This window comes from Coregonus clupeaformis, unplaced genomic scaffold, assembly GCF_020615455.1.
Source record: "Coregonus clupeaformis isolate EN_2021a unplaced genomic scaffold, ASM2061545v1 scaf0345, whole genome shotgun sequence".
NCBI lineage: Eukaryota > Metazoa > Chordata > Actinopteri > Salmoniformes > Salmonidae > Coregonus > Coregonus clupeaformis.
Genome location: NW_025533800.1, coordinates 34645 through 56715, shown reverse-complemented (window position 1 = coordinate 56715; position 22071 = coordinate 34645). Strand labels below are relative to the sequence as shown.

The 22071-nt window shown below is 42.3% G+C and overlaps 1 protein-coding gene across 3 annotated transcripts; it reads right to left on the bottom strand.

Moving 5' to 3' along the window:
* Positions 1-260: 260 nt before the first annotated feature.
* LOC121572348 (serum response factor-like) lies at positions 261-21638 on the bottom strand. 3 transcript variants are annotated; one of them, XM_045214963.1, is made up of 8 exons: positions 20781-21638; positions 13577-13846; positions 9117-9366; positions 8358-8519; positions 6202-6306; positions 3694-3870; positions 2050-2126; positions 261-1935 (listed from the first exon to the last, which is right to left on the bottom strand). In XM_045214963.1, exons 1-8 carry the CDS (start codon positions 21234-21236, stop codon positions 1843-1845), a joined length of 1590 nt encoding a protein of 529 aa, XP_045070898.1. In that variant the 5' UTR covers positions 21237-21638; the 3' UTR covers positions 261-1842. The 3 variants fall into 3 exon arrangements, with proteins under 3 accessions (XP_045070898.1, XP_045070899.1, XP_045070900.1); XM_045214964.1 differs by lacking the exon at positions 8358-8519; XM_045214965.1 differs by lacking the exon at positions 13577-13846.
* Between the last annotated feature and the right edge of the window lie 433 nt (positions 21639-22071).

Below are 22071 nucleotides of genomic sequence, written 5' to 3'. Positions count from 1 at the left end.
GTGCACTATGTCATCACGCACAGCATTGTAGCCGCAACAAGTACGTTTGATGGAAACACACCTCTGGTGGCAAATTGCGCATCTTTTTTTATGCCTATTTTAGAATATTCACATGAAAATCTGACCCCAATTGGATGGAAACCTAGCTATTGACATATCAGCTAAGGCTACTCATGTAGTGCTATTTACACAACAATTTCAGGGAGTATTGTGGCCATTCTTTTTCAGTTTGTTTCATACAGGAAGCGGGGAAATATTGGTGACCAACTACAAACATTCTTTTTATTCATACATTTAAATTGAAGAATAGATATTTGACATAGGTGACAATGGTTAACAGTCAAAAACCATCTCAGAAGATGTTCAAGTGGTAGAGAATGTGGGCATGAAGCTGTGTGTGTCTTTTTTCAGGCAAGCCAAGTGATAGAAATGTGGTGCTTGCTATTCAAGGATTCCCACAAAAGTAAATTAATATTATTACCCATTAAACATTTTGATGTTGTTGCTTTTCCCTCACGATGGCAATGGTTGAGCACAAGAGAACCACACCGATAAATACTGTCTTGATGATTTCCTCTTTAAAAACCACACTTGTGCAGTTATACTAATACCCAACATTGCAGAGCCTATTTCTAAAATATGGGCTAAACAGGCTTTGATATGATCGTTTTTCTTCCGTTTGGTGCCTAATGAACACAACCCAGATAGACATATTCCAGATTTTTTTTCTTGAAGATTTAACTATGACAACCTAGACTGGCATAGGGTATGATATTGTAAGTGTAAAAAAAATATATAAAATCTTGGGTATTAGGTACTAAGACAATGTCCTTCAATATTGAAATCGTAACCAGCATCCTGAAAACACACCCTTACAATTGGGGTAATAGTTCAGTTGTTTTGATGGGAAATACAGTACTATTCTTTGCAGCAAGTAAGTGCTGTAGATTCACACAGAGAAGAGGAAAAAGTGCCGGCGTCAGCCTTCCAGATTAACCTTGTGATGTTCAAAAGTAATTCCTTAACCTACAGAATGATAGGGCAGTACTGTACCTAGACCAGTGGTGGTACCCTGTCAGAGTACAAGGACAAGTCAGTGTATCAGCCCATTGTAGCACAGCACAGAAGCGTAGCACACTCAAGCTACATGGCAGAGTCAGCCCAGAGTCATGATGTACACGTATGTGATTCTGACAGATGCTTGATTTTGAGGGTAATGCTTTGTTTGTGTGTATCTGTGCGTAATTGAGTATATATTTATTTAACTGTAGCATTATCAGTAAATAGATACTGTTATCATTTGGCACATTTCCCCCCAGAAATGAAATAAAAATATATGATTACCCTAATGACAGCAACTGGTATTGTAGAGTTATCATTCATTAGCCAACATAATAAAAATATCAACATTAGGATGCAGAGGGCTTAAAAAGAGAATACATTCATAAGAAAAACAAAATATCAAAACCTCTTTTCAGTTCACATACATACAACCGTTATGTGCACACATTACAAGTGTCTGATTGAAATGTGAAGCTGTAGCCCCAGCAATGTGTGGATATGTCAAGCCAAGCAACTCTTGCAGAGAAAGAAAATAAAATACAAATATACAAAAATGGATACAAAGTAAAATGGCGGTACCACACGTCAATCCTCTGTAACACCATTGTAAGTGTGTGTGCATATTCTTACAAGGTTTATAAAAAAAAAAAATGTATAATTGCTGTGAAATGGCAGTAATAAATAGGGATGGCAGTCTGTTGGCAAGGCGTCAGTGATCCCCTGGCGTGTGTGCATTTAAATGTGTGTCTCGGTAAAGCAGTCTATTGATATGTGGGCGGGTCAATCGTCCTTTGAGTGATGATGGGCGTCCAGGTTGACCACTTGAAGCTCTGTGAGATTGCTGCTGCTGCTTGACTGCTGACCAATCACCATCTACAGGTCAAAAGGAGAGGGGATTAGGTGACAGTAATGTTGAGGTGACAGTAGTGTTTAGGTGACAGTAATGACAGTAGAGTTATGGTGACAAAGGGACATGGGTATCATTACCGGGTGGATCTGCACTGCTGACACAGGGATCTGAACTGTCCCAGGATGTCCTGTGAGGAACACCTGCGATACAGCACCTAGTTGGGAGGGGTAGAAAAAAAAGTCCAATAAATGAATCGCACACATAAAACGAGCCAGTAGGTTTGGCCGATATTACGATAGTATCGTCTATCGAGGATGATTGACAGCCATCGTCGATAGTGACAACATCATGATATGACAGACGAGACTAAGCTATTTCAACTTGACTGCATGCCGCTCTGCAGTAAAGAGCAGTCAGGCAGCACACAGCAGGGTAGTGCATGGGTGATATTGAGAAAATGGCCTATATTCCTATTTGCTATAGCCTATTTCAATAAATGTTATATTTACAGAATGTAAGAGAATAATGTAGACAGAGCTAAGAGTTTTTTCTCTCTCAAACTCTCAAATGTCAGATGATCTGGACCAAAATCCGAAGTCTATTTTTATAGGATTGGACACACACACTTTTAATGGCCCAATTATATATTTTCTTTCCATTTGATAGGAATAGGACTTGGCCTATTAACCACTCTTTCAGTTTAATGCATGCTGATTTCTCCCGCCGTGCTAGTTGTTTTTGAATAACCTAAAAACAAATGGGGAGAAAAAATATCTATACTATTGGACGATAGTATAGATATTTGACTCCAACTAGCTAGCGCTAGTCGGCTGTACCTGCACCTAAACTCTGGTATTTGTCATCCTATAGCTGACTGATCAAAACGAGTTGTTTTCTTATGCCCTCTCGTCTCTCTACAGCTGACATAGATTGAGTATACCAAACATTAGGAACACCTTCCTAATATTGAGTTGCAGCCCCCCCTTTTGCCCTCAGAACAGCCTCAATTTGCGGGGCATGGACTCTACATTTTACATTTTAGTCATTTAGCAGACGCTCTTATCCAGAGCGACTTACAGTTAGTGAATACATATTTTTTTTATACTGCCCCCCCGTGGGAATTGTCCACCTTGTAGAGACTCCCGAGTGGCGCAGTGGTCTAAGGCTGTGCCACTAGAGATCCTGGTTCGAATCCAGGCTCTGTCGTAGCCGGCCGCGACCGGGAGACCCATGGGGCGGCGCATAATTGGCCCAGCGTCGTCCAGGGTAGGGGAGGGAATGGCCAGCAGGGATGTAGCTCAGTTGGTAGAGCATGGTGTTTGCAATGTCAGGGTTGTGGGTTCGATTCCCACGGGGGGCCAGTATGAAAAATACAAAAATAATGTATGTACTCACTAACTGTAAGTCGCTCTGGATAAGAGCGTCTGCTAAATGACTAAAATGTAAATGTAAATTGGGTTGAATATGGGACCAAATACTTACATTTTTACTACTTTAATACACATAAGTGAAATTGTCCCAATACTTTTGGTCCCCCAAAATGGGGGGGGGGGTATGTACAAACAGTGCTGTAATTTCTAAACGGTTCACCCGATATGGATGAAAATACCCTCAAATTATTACTGACAGTCTGCATTTTAACCTCATTGTATCATTTCAAATCCAAATGCTGGAGTACAGCCAAAACAACAAAAAAGTTGTCACTGTACCAATACTTTGAGCTCAGTGTATATCAGCGCCCTGTTAGGCCAGTTGTGGCGTCTGGACTCTAATTGGCTCACCGGGGTCATGGGACTGAGTATGGGCTGTCTGTGGGAAGGTGTTGAGCACGGTCAGACTGCCGTCGCCCAACGAGGTCGTAGGTGTGGCGTACATAACAGTGTGGGCGCCAGGGTACATCATGTGACCACCCATCGTCGAGGGCACCGAGGACGTGACGATGGTGGTGGGGAGGCTCACTGGAGTAGGGAGACAGGACAACAAGGGGTGCATATCAATATTCTGCAAGGTTCATTCGTACAATTATGAATCGTGACTTCAACATGTTGAACAGGTCATGTTACTACTTCTACACAGTCATAGTTAAACAGAAAAAAAATATATATATATATAATATGCCATTTAGCAGACGCTTTTATCCAAAGCGACTTACTGTCATTCGTGCATAAATGTTTGTGTATGGGTGGTCCCGGGGATCGAACCCACTACCCTGGTGTTACAAGCGCCGTGCTCTACCAGCTGAGCTACAGAACTATGTTAATAAAGGCAACTAAGATAAAAAAATAGAGCTTGCATATCACTTGTACTGCAAGTACATGCATATAATTTGACACTTCTCAATGTAACAAATGACCACATACCTATACTGCAGTCAAGCATTTAATACAATTAGTAACCTTTGGTTTTCAGATGGAATACTGCGGTTTGATCTCCCCACCTTAGTGACATTGACATTTCTCAGTTGTAGTCCCTTTCACATTTCTATATCCACCCTTCCAGTGGGATCAACATTATCCACATTTTTGGTATCAAAACTATCCTAAATCACACCTTTGAGTTTGGAAAAAATGTCAAAGGAGAAGTTTCCTTTTTTACAACCAAATCTCTATTATAGAAGGAGGTCCAGACACCTTTTTTGTGATTTCAAGTTTGAGAAACACACAAAAGGGAATATAACATTGCGGATAAAGTTTGGAATGACAATTTCATTTGTACAACATCTAAAGACCTGTATCACTATACTGAGAGCTTTTCCCTTTTCTAAAATGTATTTGGGTGTTTTTGGAGCATTTGTTCATGTTTTTTCAGGGCCTCCATACTACACAATGAGCACGAAGAAGTGATTTGCTGTTGTTTGGGGCACATTTCTCAAAAACATGTGAAATCACAAAAAAGGTGTCTGGACCCTTCTATAACATGCCATTTACATCAAAAATAGAGATTTGGTTGTAAAAAAATGAAACTTCTCCTTTAATGATTTTAAAGGTATGTATAAGCCCTGGTTGACTGACAGGGAGCTCTGTTTGAAGCCACCAAGCAGCCATTTTGGTACTCTTTGTTTGTTTAAAAAAAAGAAAAAAAAGTGGATCCTTTAGAGATGCATTAATTAAATGTCTACATTCGTTTTTGACAACTATATTCTATTACAGACACCTTAATGCATACTTAAAAATTATATTATGTGAACTGAACATTAAAAAAATATTAAAACCTATTCCTTAACATAATTTTTTAAAGAGTACTAATGTTACAGTCCCCACTACAACAAATAAATACTCAAATATACGTAATTCTGACCTTGAAACATTTAATTGAAATACTGTAGAATTCCATTCATTCCTATGGAGGACTGCACCTTCTGAGGAGTACCAATATGGTGGCCGGTGGCTTCAAAGCCTCTTATTGGTCAATACATAGCATCAGCAATCCAGGGTTTATATATACACATCATTGGTTAATCTTGATTAAAGGTCAGATTGGATTACCAAATCCCAATCCAAATGATCAGAATAATTCGAGTTTTTCTGTTTTGAAATACCAAAATCTAACATTTAATCCAATCCGATTGCCGAAATCCAAATCAGAAAGGTTTTGAAAAACTGGGCCCAATAAATCTGCAAGGATTAGAAAGGTAAGAAAAATGGAGGAAACTCCATCTAACCTATGACAGAGAGGAAGAGGTGAAGCGAGAGGGTTTACTCCCGTCAAAGATAAGCAGACCGCCTGCCTTCCTGCCTTTGGGACGACTCCCTTTGTTAGGGCGGAGACAAGACCATCTCGTCATTATATACAGTATCTCTGCCTATGAGAAGGCAAGGAGAAGCAATTACCATATTGTTAATACCTGTCCAGTCCTTTCAGATCTACAGGAATGCCTAGAGGAAGAGCTAGAGCCTAGAGGTCGATTTCGGATTCACTTGCCACTAAGAAGTAGCACTCATGTCAGTCTCTCTATTTGCCCTCTAGATGGGGCTACTGCTCTTCTACACCAGTCATTCCAGACCCTCCTCCTTCGGATTGGATCCATCAATGAGCCCGTTTCATTATTACATCAACTTGTAAACAGACCGCTGCTTGTCGCGTTTGAGAGTGGGGTAAATAGCCTACTAGTCATCATATAGCAATTTAACAATTAACATTACACTTTTTTTTTTCTCATAATACTAATAATATTATCGCAGTGCTGTTTACAACCCCCCCCTTCCCCTCAAATCACATTGGCATTATAGTAAAATGGGCTCATAAGCACTGACAGGCTGCAGTGAGAGTGTATGGTTGTTGTTGTTTACCTGTGGAGCTGCTTGTGATGTGGGAGAGGTCACTGTGGCTCACAGAGCTCTGCTGGCTGCTGGGGTGAACCTGAATGGCCTGCAGCTGCTGGCCCATCCCTCCACCTGAGAAAGACGCACATGCACACACACCTAGAGTGAGAATATTCATTTGCCATTCAACTATTCTGCTATTTTCGCACACTCATTATAGAGTCCAAGTTTGCATGTTACCTCTGCTAGGTACATAACTACAGTTCGGTGGTAAATATGAACGGGTTAGTTATGAGTGTGTACCGGTTAAGTGGTGGGTTAACTGACCTACAGAAAAGCAACACAGAATCCACCTCTATACAGCTGTCAGATATGCTATTTAACACAAAAAGGTGTTCCATTTTCAGCCGTTGTGATTTTACAAATGAAGTACTTTTGGATATTACTACTGACAATTTTAAAAGAACGTGCACAGCTGTTAGCCTACTTTCACTACAGTTCATGAAGATGAACACCAAGTGAGATATAAAAGTGACACAAGCAATGTTCCCTCTAAGCAGCGCGCATCCGTGCAGTAGCCCCAGGACTGCTGCGCAGAAGAAATATCAGCCCACTGAGAGAAGCACGAGATTAAACTTCACTCAACTTTCTAGAGTTTTCCCCGTTAACACTATCAATGTTTCCCTTTACTGTGGCAATTGGGATCGAATCAACGCAATATTAGCCACCTTCAATGAAACATACCGAAACAAAAACTATGCAAGTCTTAGTATGCAAAACTAACTATGCAAGAGATTTTGTTGTAAGCAGAACGCATCAGAGTAGGATTCTATTGCACTGACACACATGACTCAGCCCATACTCTACACAGACCGGTGTGGCATAACCAATCAGAGCTGCAGTATGCCTATGCGCAAATAGACCATTGCCATTCGAAATATTAATCTGTGCCATTTACTTTAAACTGGACTGTGTTTACAGCATGAGCGGTCGTGAGTAGATGCGCTTGTTTTGAGATCAAAGCGAGAGCTGTATGTAGCCACGTGTGCACATTTCGTTCATATCCTTTGCTAGTTAGTGAGTTACTAGCCCAGTTATAGATAATTTGTAGTCAGCAATATGGTAGTGATTGCTTCCTACAAGAGCACAAAACATGTACATTTCTAGACATCTTCTTAAAAAGGGGTAGTGTTGTATTTTGAGACTGGCTTGAATTTTATAGGATGCATTTTCTCCATTGTTTTTGATGGTAGGCCCTCTGGTAGGCCTACATTATGATCAAATAGCCACAGTCGCCTACTTGGCCACTGTTAAAACTAACTTAAAGCGACTACAGCCTCAGTGTTCACAGTAAACGCGCACTGGAAGTTGCACAGAATTCTCACAAAATGCAAGTACCGAAAAATATGTAAGGATACATTGGACACAAGTGTGGTACTTTTTCAACTCCCACTTTTTTTCCCATCCGCTAAGACAACTGATAAAACTCTGGGGGTTATTTTTAACCCTGCTCAAAAATTACTTGGGGCGTCGGCTTGCATATGTGGACAAAGCCATCTTTCCCTTTTCTTGTGATAACAGCAGTTAGAGCTCTGCTACACACAATCAGTAACAGCCTTAATGCGCAGAGAGAGAGACCGAGATGCATAGAGAGACAGTGAGGTAAACCTAGAAAAGGACGCTAACAGACAGGCATAGAGATATTGGGAGATACAGTTTTGAACAGCGACAAGAGGTAGCTACAGAGAAATTACTGGGATCCTAGATGCAAACAAACTGGGCTCAATTTGGAGACCGACAACACAAACTTAGACAGTGAGAGATGCATGCAGACAGAGGGAGACAGACCCTAAATCAACCCCTTGGTGTAGATCGGAGAGGATTGGATGTGTGTAAGCAAAATAGTGGTAGCGCCATCATGCCCTCTAATATGTAAGGCAGAATCGTATAAAAAGTAACACAATTGGTTATTCTGTACACGAAAGAAGGCTGCGGCCGTACAGAGAATAAATTCATAATTGAAGATGATTTCTGTTGTGCAGACCATTTCTTTCATTAAGGCATATTGCCTGCCAAGAGTGTAGGATCTAGGGGTTGATTTGCAATTCAGGGAGAGTTGATGCTCGGAAGTATCGTGGCAAGGAAACAAAAACATGACGCGGTGGGGTGAAGAAGCCCCTGACCTGTGAGCGAGACAGTTGCGGGTAGGCGGAGCAGGGTGGTCTGCTGGCCCTGCTGTGTGTGCCCTGCGGTAGCGGTGGTGATGCTGGTCTGGGCCAAGGTGCCCTGGAGGGCCTGCAGCTGACTGAGCGGAATGGTGTGCATGCCAGGGGGAAGCGTTGTGCCTAGAGGGCACGCAGAGAAGATTAGCGGTGCACAGGTCTCACGCAGCGGAACCGGCGCATAGACCAAGAAAACACAAAGACAACACAGCGAGAAAGACAAAAGATAAGATGGAGGGAAAACGGACACAGCCACACAAACAAAAACAGCCACAGATTAAACACAGCATCACTGACAAAACATCCTCAAACACAGTCAGACAAAACATAGCCTCAGACAAAATACAGACAGCTTCACATTTTAAAAAAATACAGCTTCACAGAAAATAATACAGCCACAGACAAAAGAGACTCACAAACACAAAGTCACAGACAAAACACACTCAGGCAAAACACAGCCATACAGACAAAACAGACAAACCACATGCAGAAACACACAAAAAACATTTTTATTGGGGTGCAATATTCTCAAAACCAATTTTTTTGTAATGACAATTCTGAAGCAAGGGAAAAATTCAGGGGGGTGAATAGAAGTAAATAAAATTGTGTGTGACACGGATGAAAATCAAGCCAATAAGGTGTGTAATAAAGGGGGTAAATGATGAGGCAAAGAAAGTGAGATATCTAAATAAATAAAAAACAGGAGACCCCCTCACTCACCGGACATGAGGGTGAACCCTCCGGGTAGCATGACACTCGTTGACGTGGCCGAGGTCTTCAGCACCGTGCCGTTGGCACTGCTGGTGGCACTGTGAGTATTGACGCCCGCCGAGACCTGCCAGCAGGTGGCAGGGATGCTGTTCTGCAAGTGCATGGCCACGGAGGAGGAGGAGGAGGAAGTGGAGGACGAGGACGTCGACGTGGGTTGGGTGTTGACACTGGCAGGCAGATTGGCCATGGTGAACGTCGGCTTCATCATGTCCAGAGAAATGGAGAAAGCAGGAGAGATATATTTATGATATTGATCTGTTATCAGTGCATTTGGAGAGAATCTATATATGTATGTCTGTATGGCTGTGTTATGATATGTAGATAAGGGGATGTACCAACCAAATGTATTTAAGTTCTCTCATGCCGAGAAACTTTCAGAAAAATAATGCACTCTGTCCATCTCAGTCAGTACACTCAGTTGGAGTGTTTTTTAGATTCGACAAGTTGCTGATACACATCGAGGATTCCATCGAAGGGCTAAGCTTCAACTCCTGGACACAAGTAGTTTGTGAGCAATCTGGTGTGCTAACTATCTTCATGAAAATCAAGCAAAGCAGATGAGTCTGGGGATGGGAGGGGAGAGACAGCGATGACGAGATGATTCCATTTTCCATTTTGAACTAACAATGCTGGGAAATAACTAATGAGGCGTAGGACTCCTCGCTTGAATTGGCAAACTACCAAAGAAAATATAGTTCAATATGTTCATGTAGCTCGCCAAGAGCAAAGCCAAATAGCCTACACGGTTGGCTTGCTTGCTTTGGTGGCAATTGTCAAGTAACAAATATACTGTCCGTAAAATGTACAGTACCAGTCAAAAGTTTGGACACACCTACTCATTCAAGGGTTTTTCTTTATTTTTACTATTTTCTACATTGTAGAATAATAGTGAAGACATCAAAACAATGAAATAACACATATGGAATCATGTAGTAACCAAAAAAGTGTTAAACAAATCAAAATATATTTAAGATTTTAGATTCTTCAAAGTAACCACCCTTTGCCTTTGACAGCTTTGCACGCTCTTATTTTTTACCCTAGTGTGTGTACTTTACATTATTTATACTAGGGATTACGCTTTTCAACAGTAAATGTAAAAATAAATTGCCGGAGGACGTCTTTAACTCGTTTATACTAGTTAATCCTTAAGTCATTTAAACTTGCATATTAATCATTTAGTCATTATACTCGCATGTAGCCCATAATGATATATTTGACAACCAAGATTACATTTATTTTTAGACAACTGCAAACTTAAAGGAGTAGAGCATTCAAGGAGTTGGTCTGATGGGAATCTGTGACGTCATCAGCCTCCCCTTGCTTGAGGATCAACAGAGAACAAAAGAGGAAAGACCCCTCTCCCCCCCCCACTTGTGCTATGTCATAACTTACCTGGACCACCTATTAAGCCTTTTGTTAAAGATGCACTATGCAGAAATCGCACCGGCATTTCCTGGTAGATACAATTTTAAGTTAGCCTAATTTCAGTTTCTGTGACAAAACAAGCAAGTATAGTGTAGAGCAGGTGTGTCAAACTCACTCCATGGAGGGCCTACTGTCTGCAGGTTTTTGTTTTTTTCCTTTAAATTAAGCCCTAGACAACCAGGTGGGAAGTTCCTTACTAATTAGTTACCTTAATTAATCAATCAAGTAGAAGGGAGGAGCGAAATCCCGCAGCCCTCTGTGGAATGAGTTTGACACCTGTGGTGTAGAGAATCATTGTACCATCTAAACCGCTGTGAAATATATTTTCCATACCCAAAAATATTGTATTTTTCAGCTGGTGTACAAAACTGAAAGTAAAAGACGCAAAAACGAAACTGAGTACAGCAAGCATAGAAATAGCACATATAAAACAGATCTACCACTTCTTAGACTTGCTTTCAATGAGAATGACAGATCTATAAAACACACATTTCTATGTGAATTTGGCCGGCTCGCCCAAAAGTGACATATTGCAGCTTGAAGTAAATCAGGTGCTAAATGAGATGAAAAGGAGACTGGAGTGCCACTTTAATAGTTGCCATGTACTTTCTGAGCTCGCATTGGTATATTCACCGTCAACTACGTTGTTTACGTGTGTCCTGTTTATAGCGCAGCGGATAGAAAATGCACAGATGTGTGCCGCAGTTCTACTAGGATGTGGCAGTTTGGCTTAGTTTAAAGCTTGTCAATGAATATCCAATAAACAAAAACGGCAACAAAAGATCATTTAAAGGGGAAACTTGTACAGCGACATTTGGGCAGTAGGTTGGCTACTACTCAACTGCAGGAAATGTCAAGTGTGCCGACAGCAATGCTGCATTCAGCTGCACGTTTGTTCCTGGAGCGCTAAAAATGAACGTTTGAAGCGCTTATAGAATGCCAAGAGTGTGCAAAGCTGTCATCAAGGCAAAGGGTGGCTATTTGAAGAATCTCAAATATATTTTGATTTGTTTAACACCTTTTTGGTTACTACATGATTCAATATGTGTTATTTCATAGTTTTGATGTCTTCACTATTATTCTACAATGTAGAAAATAGTAAAAAAATAAAGAAAAACCCTTGAATGAGTAGGTGTGTCCAAACTTTGACTGGTAGTGTAATTGCCGAAAAGAAACCGACTCAACTAACCGCATTCAGTGTCTTGTATTCATCATCATGCATTCTAGTCTAGGGCACTTGGTTTCCTTTTTTCTTTCTAGAGGACATCTACATTAGCCTATTTGAACAAGTTCTCCCTCTCAGCATAAGTCCATTTCCTCCTCCATAAACATTTGCTGAACGAGTCTCTTTCAAAAGAGAGGGGACAAAATGAGTGAACAAACACCTCGGGGGCCCCGTGGCTCACCTCCATGCAACGAGCTCACAGCCTGTCTCTTTACTGAGAGTAAAGCAAACAATGAAAAACGAGGTTACGGGGGTTATGCCCTACTAAGTTTGATTTGGATGGCCTTGTTCCTTGTTATGACACTGACTGTGGGCGTCTGTCTGGCTGTAGTCTGATTGAGTCTAGAACCCCAGCCCAGCCCACTTTTGCTCCTGAATAGCGTCCCTGTCCATCTGTATTATTGTTCCTGACAACAGCATCCTTGCACCAGCGTGCGGCTCTACCTCCTCGTCTGTACTCTGTCTTTCTATCAGTGCTTTGCACAACACCACAACTGAGAGGTGACTAGTCAGACAGACACCCCTTTAACCACCTTTAAATAGCAACTTCCTCTCCACAGAGTGAGCAGTGAGGATTCCTCCCACCACGTCAGCTGTGAGCCGAAGTAGTACCGTGGTTCATCACCAACAACCAAATATTAACGTGAACTTGTGTAGCTCACGCTATAATTCCAAAGTGAAAGTGTAGGCCTGTGCCTGGTGAATGAGCCAACTACATGACCAATACGAGGAAGCTACCATTTATTCCCCTCTGCATTAAGCCAGGTGAGAGATGAAACTTTGACCTCAAGTGGTTGACAATAAAGCTCAAGACTAACCCAACGAGGACCTTTTTATTTACTCAAGCATAAGATTTAGCCTCGGGTAGGCGTACGTCGCTGAACCTCCTCACATAGAGCTCACCACGTTTCCTTGAAAATCACAGTCTCCAACCAACGCTGAAAACAGCTGCAGCTTATATGGAATGCAATCAGCCCTCTGCCAAGAGGGAAACTAGAGGAAACCATCCCATATATGGACAAAGAGGCCGAATCTTATTTTTATCAATCTACTGTGAAGCATTTCAGATGTGTTTGTGGATCATATGCTCACAAATAATAGTGAAGTCTAAGGAGACTTAACAGTTAACCCATTGGTCAGCTTTGGTTAAAGGACCCCTGTAGCGAGCGATGTCAACCTTTTAAGCAGAATTATGTCCTGTGATGCTGTACTATGACTTTGGTCCAGAAACAAATCTTTTTTTTTTTTTTTTTTGTGGCTACAGTTTTTTTTCTCCCAGACTTTTTACCAGAATAAGGAGGTGAAAAGTAAAGGTGTTGGCTGTCATAATCTCAGACAATGATTCTAACACTGTCTGAGATTATGACAGCCAACACCTTTGCTTTTCAAGGGATGATGAATGCTACAACAGGTTAAGACATTCTACACGACTTTTCTTTCCAGCACTGCATAGTAATCTAGCAAACCTCTTCGGTACCGAGGTCTGTGCCAATTTCCCAACAGAAGAAAGAATGAACAGAGCAACAATATACCTCTTCCACATTCTGAAATACTACTACTACTACTACTATTATGCACAGTAGGCCAAATAAAGTGTGATATCAACATGTTTGTTGAACTAGGAGTTCGAAAAACACCTCCATGCAACTGCTATGCTAAAATCATAATCTAAGACAGCATTAGGCAACTCGATGCGTGGTAACCCAGGTTCTCTGAAGCAGCTATCGGTTGCGTTAATCCCACTGTCTAACCACCTCACCTTGGTGGCCTCCGTGCAGCCGTCACCCTCCGACACCTGGTAGGTGAGGTCCGTCTCCTCGAAGCCTGTGGCGCTCATGCGCTGGTCGGTGGACGGGTCGTTGCGGGGTGGCGAGTCGGGCGAGTTGAGGCACGTCTGGATGAGCGCCTTGCCCGTCTCGCTGGTGATCATGGGCTGGAGCTTGCGCGTGGCAAAGGTGTAGACGTGGCCTGTCTCGCTGGCCACCAGGAGGAGGACCTGGGTGCCCGTTAGAGTGGAGAGCTCGTAGGCCTTGGGGAGTGGGAAGAGGGATGAAAGAGCGTCAGGCTTCAAATCAAGCTTCATGTAGCCCTTTCCACTCACAGCCCGTCCTCCTGTATACGGGTTGAAAATGGCAGAGTTTGTCATTGATAAGTGCCTAAATTGGAACGCAGTGGCTGTAGAGTAACATGCTATACATGAGGTCAGAGCTCAGGTTTGCCGCCTTACAACGCTGTATCGGTTTTGACCGATAGCCGTTTTAAACTTGAGCATGTGCGCGACAACAAGATGCCCCCATCCCTTTTGCACATTTGTTGTTGCCGGAGTGAAGGAAATGCTGTAAATTGAAAGGAGTCAATGTGTTCTGAAAGATGAGACGTTGAGGGTTATAATACCGCTGTGATGTCATACAAGCAAACCCGTGAGTCCAAATGTGCACTTCACATTTCCCTATTTGAAGACATGTCATTTACAGTATCAAGGTTTACGATAGCGAAGTTTGATACACAGTTACAAGGATGACATGCGTTATACCCTGGATTGTCCTGAACAGAATGAGCTTATGTTGTCGTATTGTGAAGAAGATTAGACGCGGAACACGCACTTGAATGCACTCATTCTATGTGCATCAAAATTACAATCTTTGTCTGAAGTGCCTTTTGAAAGCCTAAACACTAAGATCGTATTTTATAACACAGCTAGCTAGTTGCCAATATAATAAGATTGCGATATATAAATGGAATGTTTTGGGATTGCGTAAACAACAACAGCAATTGTATGATGGTGGGGACGCAGAGCTTTGTTCAAAACAAAAAACTACAAGTGTGCTTGCCTCAGTTCCTCAATGGTAAAGCTAGGAGAGCTCAAAATAAAAAAGCACCTTATAGGTGAAAGCTCTTTCCTCGAGTCATAAAAGTGCATTGAAATTACTTAGGAACTGTGCACAGTTTGGAGAGGTGTGTGGCCACTTGGAGACGCCAGTTAGACCTCTCACTCAAACCCTTGTAATCGTTTTTTACTTATCTTGCACCTACTCCAAAATGTAAATGAATATTCTTATTATGTTACTGAATGTACAGTATCCACAGAGTATTTTCAGATTTCGTTATTGACAAATGCTGTGAAAAGTACAGTAAATGTAAAATGCACAAAAATCAACAGTGTAATGTTTGGATTCAGTCTTGTGTCCTCAACTTTGGTCTGAAATAACCAAAATGTAATAATTTCCCCATAGCCGCCAGTGTTCTGGTCATGCATATGCTTTTTAATAACTCTTCTGTTAGAAACATTTCAAGTTGGCCCTATCCATATAGGCCAATTTCCAGGAGTGTAAGGAGCTGAAGTGCATTTGAAATCGCAACACTTTACAGTAACAATAAAAAGAGAGAACGTGATTGTCACTGTACAAATTAATCATCCATTGATCCATTTTAATGCTATGATACATGTTAGAAATAGTAGGGAGATTCTAATAAATAACTAAAATAACTGCTTAAATCAAGAAAAATCCCATCGGACAGACAATTGTCTGAGTAGACTTCTTTCATTGATGGCGAACAGCACTTGCACACTGATATATGGATATAGGGAGGTCATCAGTTGGGAGTGTCGATGGATATCAACAGGCCTTTGCATGCATCTTTATTAGTAATTAAAATGAATTAAATGTATCAATATATTGTTGCAGTATGGCCTACAGTTGCAGTGAATGACAAAATGGATTTAGGATATAGGCCTATAGTGGGGGTTTTCACAGGGTCTCAATGCAGTCATTTGAGACCTCATGAAAAGCGGTATATAAATGCAAAACCATTCATACAAATTTCATGCAAAACGTCATACAACTCATGAGCAACAATTACTGTTCTCTCCCCCTGTAGACAATCACTCATATATGGCTTCATTGAGCTGCTATTGGAGCTCTACACAGCCCAAATAATTTGCCTAATTTATAATAAATTATTACTTTTTCTCACGAGCTTAATCCCTAAATCAAAATGACAGTACATGGATATTCAATGCAAACATTCTAGAAATGTGCTCTGCCAAAACACACAGAATTCCTTAGCACTGATGCAACATGGTGTGGCAGCAAGCACATCTTCTAACTAACAAGTATTTATTGATATTGGAGAGAACAAGCAACGTGGTCTCTGGGCTGTAGTCCTACAAAAGGCCAAGAGTGGAGAGAGAGTTAGGCTAGAGGTTATTGGGAGAGTAAGAGTTAAATGTTTCTGAACAAGCGCATTAGTTGCTTAGAGCAGTGCAGGGCCACGTTCAGAAGGCAAAACGTTGTGGAACATTGCAAATAGAAATGTCATGAATAGAACTAACATGATTACTTACTCAGCATGTCAGAGGGTCATGTTTGTTCTACACAGGCTATTAGTACCACAACACAGTGCCCTTCTTAACGCAGCCCAGACCAAGCTTCCTTCCACCATGCATAGCCATTTCTTAAAAGCTTTTAACAGGATCTCGGTGAGCACAAGCTGTTGTTTCCAAGGGGAACCCCACAGCCAAGCATAACATTGTGCCTGTGTAGGCAGCAGGGAGCATGGCTGGAACAAGCCCAGGGCTCCCAGGCACTATGGGATAGTAGTAGGAGGGGAGGGGATCTTTTTGGCAGAAGCCATTGGCCAGTTGGCTGTGTATGCTATTCAGTGTATTCAAGCACTTTATGGTGCTCCTAAAACTGGGACGACATCAGAAAGCAACCAGTGTTGATTAGAAAACAAGGCTACAAAAACAGGAAGGGGCAAACGATAGGAAGGAGAATATAGAGTTGAAGAGAGTAGGCCTAGCGCTCCTGTGTCCTCCACTTTGCAGCAACACTTTCTGTAGGTTGTCATTTGTGCAGACACCCACCCACACACACCAACCCTGGGCCGTCAGGTAACCTAGTGGTTAAGCGCATTGGGCCAGTAACTGAAAGGACGCTGGTTCGAATCCCTGAGCCAGCATGGTGGGGAAATCTGCCGTTCGCCTTTGAGCAAGGCAGTTAACCCCCAACAACTGCTACCTGGGCGCCGATTACGTCGTTTAAGGCAGCTCCCTGCACCTCTCTGATTCAGAGGGGTTGGGTGAAATGTGGAAGACTTTCAGTTGTGCAACTGACTAGGTATACCCTTTCCCATGCAGAAGCGGCATTGCCTCCTCATTGCAGAGTGGAAGGAACCTTGTGGTTGCCTAGGCACCCACACAGTATTGCTCTGCAAGAGGGGGTGTGTGTTGGCAGTGCACCATGGAGGAGCAGTGATAGCTCAAAGCTCAGATTTTGTCGCACATCAAATCAGTGCCTTACTCTACGTTGCAGTCTGCTTTTCCAAGTGAACCAGGGCCTCCTGGGGCGGCAGGTAGCCTAGTGGTTAAGAGCATTGGGCCAGTAACCGAAAGGTCGCTGGTTCGAATCCCAGAGTCAGCAAGGTGGAAAAAGACAACTGCTCCCCGGGCGCCGTGGATGTTGATTAAGGAAGCCACCCGCACCTCTCTGAATCAGAGGGGTTGGGTTAAATGCCTAAGACACATTTCGGTTGAATGCATTCAGTTGTGCAACTGACTAGGTAGCCCCTTTCCTTGCCTATATTTTGTAACAGTGGTAGCCAACTTGTTCTTGCCCCTCCCTGCTGCATACAGCACACCTGGCTACAAAAATCCGTGAAGTACCCCTGCCCTGAGCGGGATTGTTTAACTCCTAAAGGCCTTTGCAGACTCTACGTCGGATTCAGTTTTACGATTATCAGGTCACTGTGCGCTGTTACCTAATTAAAATCTTGATATCAACCTGGCTGGATTTTACGATTTGCTTCAGATCTGTCGTCACATTCGGCGATTGGCTTGCGAGGCTACGTCAACTGCAGCGGTGTATTTGATCTCGGATTTTGTGTCAGTAGCGCAAGCCTCACTCTATGCTTATGCGCGAGTGAAGTGAGTTTGGAAAAACTGAAAGTATGCATCTTAGAAAACGTTCACATACTACCTTTATATGTCCGAACTCTGAATCAAATAGGCTTCCCCAAAATAACATGGTCGCTGTGGTAGAACATTGCACATTTATCATGCAGATGTGTCATGTAAACAAGATTATTAGGGAAATCGTTCTTGCACAGCATGTAGGCTAAACATTTAAATCAAACTATTATATTAATCTGCCTATTCACAATAATCATATTATTGTGTGCATACCCAGTGCTGGTTCCATGTTCCTATTGGTCAGTCACTGGGATCAGCTCCTAACACCAGCCACACTACACGATAAAAGCTAAAAGAATTGTCTACGACCGCACGTTGTGGTACTTCAAATCAGAAGACCTAGACCCGGTCACACTGAACGAGCCAAGACGTCTGACAATCGTTTACAACCTAAGAATTTGCCCACGTCATAGACATTTTGTCTGGGATGGCAAAATCGTGGCAAAAGACGGCTAAAATCGTACAGTCTGCAAAGGCCTTAAGGTAAGCTACTCATAGTACAGTTTAGGTATCCTAACAGAACTTGCCTAGCTCCCTGAGCTTAAAGCCCCATTGAGGAGGAATCATTCATTCCCAACCTAAATACCTCCCTGCTTCTCAACCCAAATTATCTCCTTACTGCTAATCTCGTTTGGCATGTGCCTTCAAATCCTCAAAAAGTTATACAGCTGCACCATTGAGAGCATCTTTACTGGCTGCATCACTGCCTGGTATGGCAACAGCACCATCCTCGATCACATGGCACTACAGAGGGTGGTGCGGACAGCCCAGTACATCACTGGGGCAGAGCTCACTGCCATCCAGGACCTCTATATCAGGTGGTGTGAAAGGCCCGGAAAATCGTTAAAGACTCCAGCCACCCAAGCCATAGACTTGTCTCCACTTCCGCAGGGCAAGCGGTACAGGTGCATCAAGTCTGACACCAACAGGCTCCTGAACAGCTCCTATCCCCATGCCATAAGACTGCTAAATAGCTAACAGAATGGCTACACAGACCGAGTTGACCCTACACACTCACGCATAACAAGCGCACACATTTATACTGACTCTACACACACTCGCATACAATCATCACATACGCTGCTGCTACTCTGTTTATCATATATCCTGATGCCTTGTCACCTTACCCCTATACATATCTACCTCTAATCACTCCAGTATCCCTGCACATTGTAAATATGGTATTGGAACTGACCCTGTACATAAAAGCGAAAGGAAAAACGTATTACTTTCTTGTGTTTTTGTTCTACCTTATGTTATTTTGTGGAGCTTGCAAGAAAGGCATTTCACTGTACTTGTGCATGTGACATTAAAACCACAGGCCTGAGGAACACATGCATGCTCCTAGACGTATCTAGGATGAGGTTATCGGCCTACACATGATGACCCAACCTAAATGCAAATAGTGTTATGCCTAACCAAACAGGCCAGATCAAACAATATTGAGCTGCCTTGAAAAGAAAGTGGCTTTGGCAGCAAGTAATTGCACACTCCGGTTTTTATTGGGCTATAACTTGGAGGTGATTGCAGGAATGCATTCAAATGTTCTTCTCACCAGTCTCTCTGTAGAAGCTGAATTGCTCTACAAATCTAATCAGTCCTGCAACTATGTAGCAGCCCATGAAAAGTAGATACTCTGGACAGCCTAATCAAGAACTCCTCATGAAAACATTGTGTTATGAATATGATCTATAATAGGGCCTCAGACCATTGAACTCAAATGAGTTAGCTGTAAGTTACCACATAAAATAAAAAATACTCTACTGATGGTGTTAAATCAGGTTTCCTGGACATTATGAAAGGTGTCCTGCAGGGGTCGATTCTGGGTCCTGTACTTTTTAATGTTTACATTAACAATATCATCTTGTCTGTAAAAAAAAAAAAAAAAAGTGTCACCTGCACTTGTATGCAGATGATAATGTTGTGTATGCTATTGCCCCCACGGTTGACCAGGCTCTATCTGAACTACAGTCTGCCCTCATTGTATTACAGAAAAACGTTGACCTCAAATTAGAACTGAATGCAGCTAAAACTAAGTATATGTTGTTTTCTAGAGCGCATCAAAATAAGTCTGATGATTTAAGCATATGTACTTTGGATGCTGTCCATATTGATCGTGTCCGTGCTTACAAATATCTGGGCATCTGGATAGATGAAAAGCTTGCTTTTAAAAAGCATATCGATGAGTTACTTAAGAAGCTGAGAAAAATGGCCTTATTCTATCGAAATAGGTCCTGCCTCTCGCTAAATAGTAGAAAGCTGATTATTCAGTCGACGTCGGTCCTAGACTATGGCGACATCATCTATATGAACGCAGCTGCCACTTCATTAAAGCCATTAAATGCTGTTTATCATAGCGCATTGCGCTTTATTACGGGCGACAATTTTAGTACTCATCACTGCATTCTCTACCAGAAAGTTGGTTGGCCCTCCGATATCACGTAGTTTGATACATTGCTATGTTTTCATTCATAAAGCCCTTTTACAAAAAGCCCCAATATACCTAACATCATTACTAAACTTGAGACATACAAGTTACCACACCGGTCTCAGGAATGGCTAACTCTGGAAATGTGATGTTCTCGTGCCTCTAGGGCAATTCAGAAAGCTGATTGAGGACCTAATTACTGATGAATGCGTTTGTTTTGTATGACCGTGTTTTTCTTTGTGCTTGCATTTTTGTATTTATACTTGGATGTGTGTATTTCCTGTAATTTAGGGCTCATCTGTAAAATAGACCTTGGTCTCAGTATGACTTCCTGAGAAAAGAAAGGTTAAATCAATTAGTTAGCTGTAAGTTACATCACATGAAACAGGTCATAACTAGTTACCACAGCCCCCGCCTTCTACAAATATTTGTTTTCATGAGTTTTTACCAAAGAGCCAACACTTGTGGCTGTGAAATGGAACGTCTGCGCAGGTGTGAGAGCACGAGCACAGGTTGGCAGCATGTATGCAATGAAAACAGAGAGACAGACTACTGTCAACTAACCTTCTTCATAATGCCAGTCTTCCTCTTGCTAAAAGTTGTGTACCGCCGAAGTTTGTTGTCTATAAATTCCATTTTGATCTTGACTCGTCCGCGGGTTTTCTTGCCTGGTTTTGCCCCAGTTGCACCTCCCGTGACACCGCCATAACCTCCCGGGGGTAGCCCCACCGACGTCGCCGATGCAGCGACATCCATCTCAGCTCTCTCCCGTTTCACCCCTCTTCTGTCCCCGGCTGAACCCATGGTCTCGTCATCATCCCCGGAGTCGGACTCTGGTTCAGAGCCGCTGTACACCACCTCGGCTGAGTATTCTCTGATTCGGTCGTCAAACCTTCCACCTTCAGCACCACTCATGTTCGTTCCTGGGTTATTAACTTGAAGAGCATTCAACCCAGTCCCATTTCCAGATCGCGCGCCCCCTGCTCTTGTACCTATTCCTGCCCCGTTTCCACCCAACATTCCGAATCTGTCCCCCAGGCCTTCAAACCTCTCGCGCCGCCGCGATCGATGGTCCCACTGGTCTATGCGTAAATGTGCGATGTTGTGATCGAACGGAAATTATTCAAAATCTGTCCATTCCTCAGCTTGTTGGTGCAAATTGCCTTGAAATCCAACTAACCGAGAGATAGCTAGTTAGTTAAATGGCATTTAGCTAGCGACTTAATAAACAAGTAAAGCCTAGCTAGCTATATAGTGCTGCGTGTTCTCTGTGAGCTTTAGGAAAACACGATCAAATGAATTACCACAGATGACTGTAAACGAAATAAATTGTCCATGACATATAATTTACGATCACTGTGCAAAGTTGTAGTTAGAAGTTATGTTTCCGCCTACAACTAATCAATCAAGCCCAACCCCCTACTCTTCTCCACATAAGGACATTTCGATTTACACCCATTGGTATTAATCCGCGATCACATATAGTTCACAACGAAAACGCTTGACCATTCCCAGTCTCTCTTCCAATGTAGATAATTTATGTTATTAACATCTAAAGAATGTCTCTCTTTGAAAATACATTTTAAATGTACAAGAGTAACCAATTTAGCGCGCATGAATTCTATCCGGGGAAACGTTCTTTCGAGATCTACTTTCCACCATATACAGACATACATTTCCTTTTATGGTGTTGTCGCTCCTTATTTGGTGAGTCATAGCTCCGAACCCTAGGCAGAGAGGAAGAGGCGAAGCGAGAGCATTTACGCCGCCCAAAATCAGTCTGCATGAGATAAGCCCTTTTTTGTATAAAGGTCTATGACAGAGTGTCGAATTACGTGAGGCTTATTTGATCGAA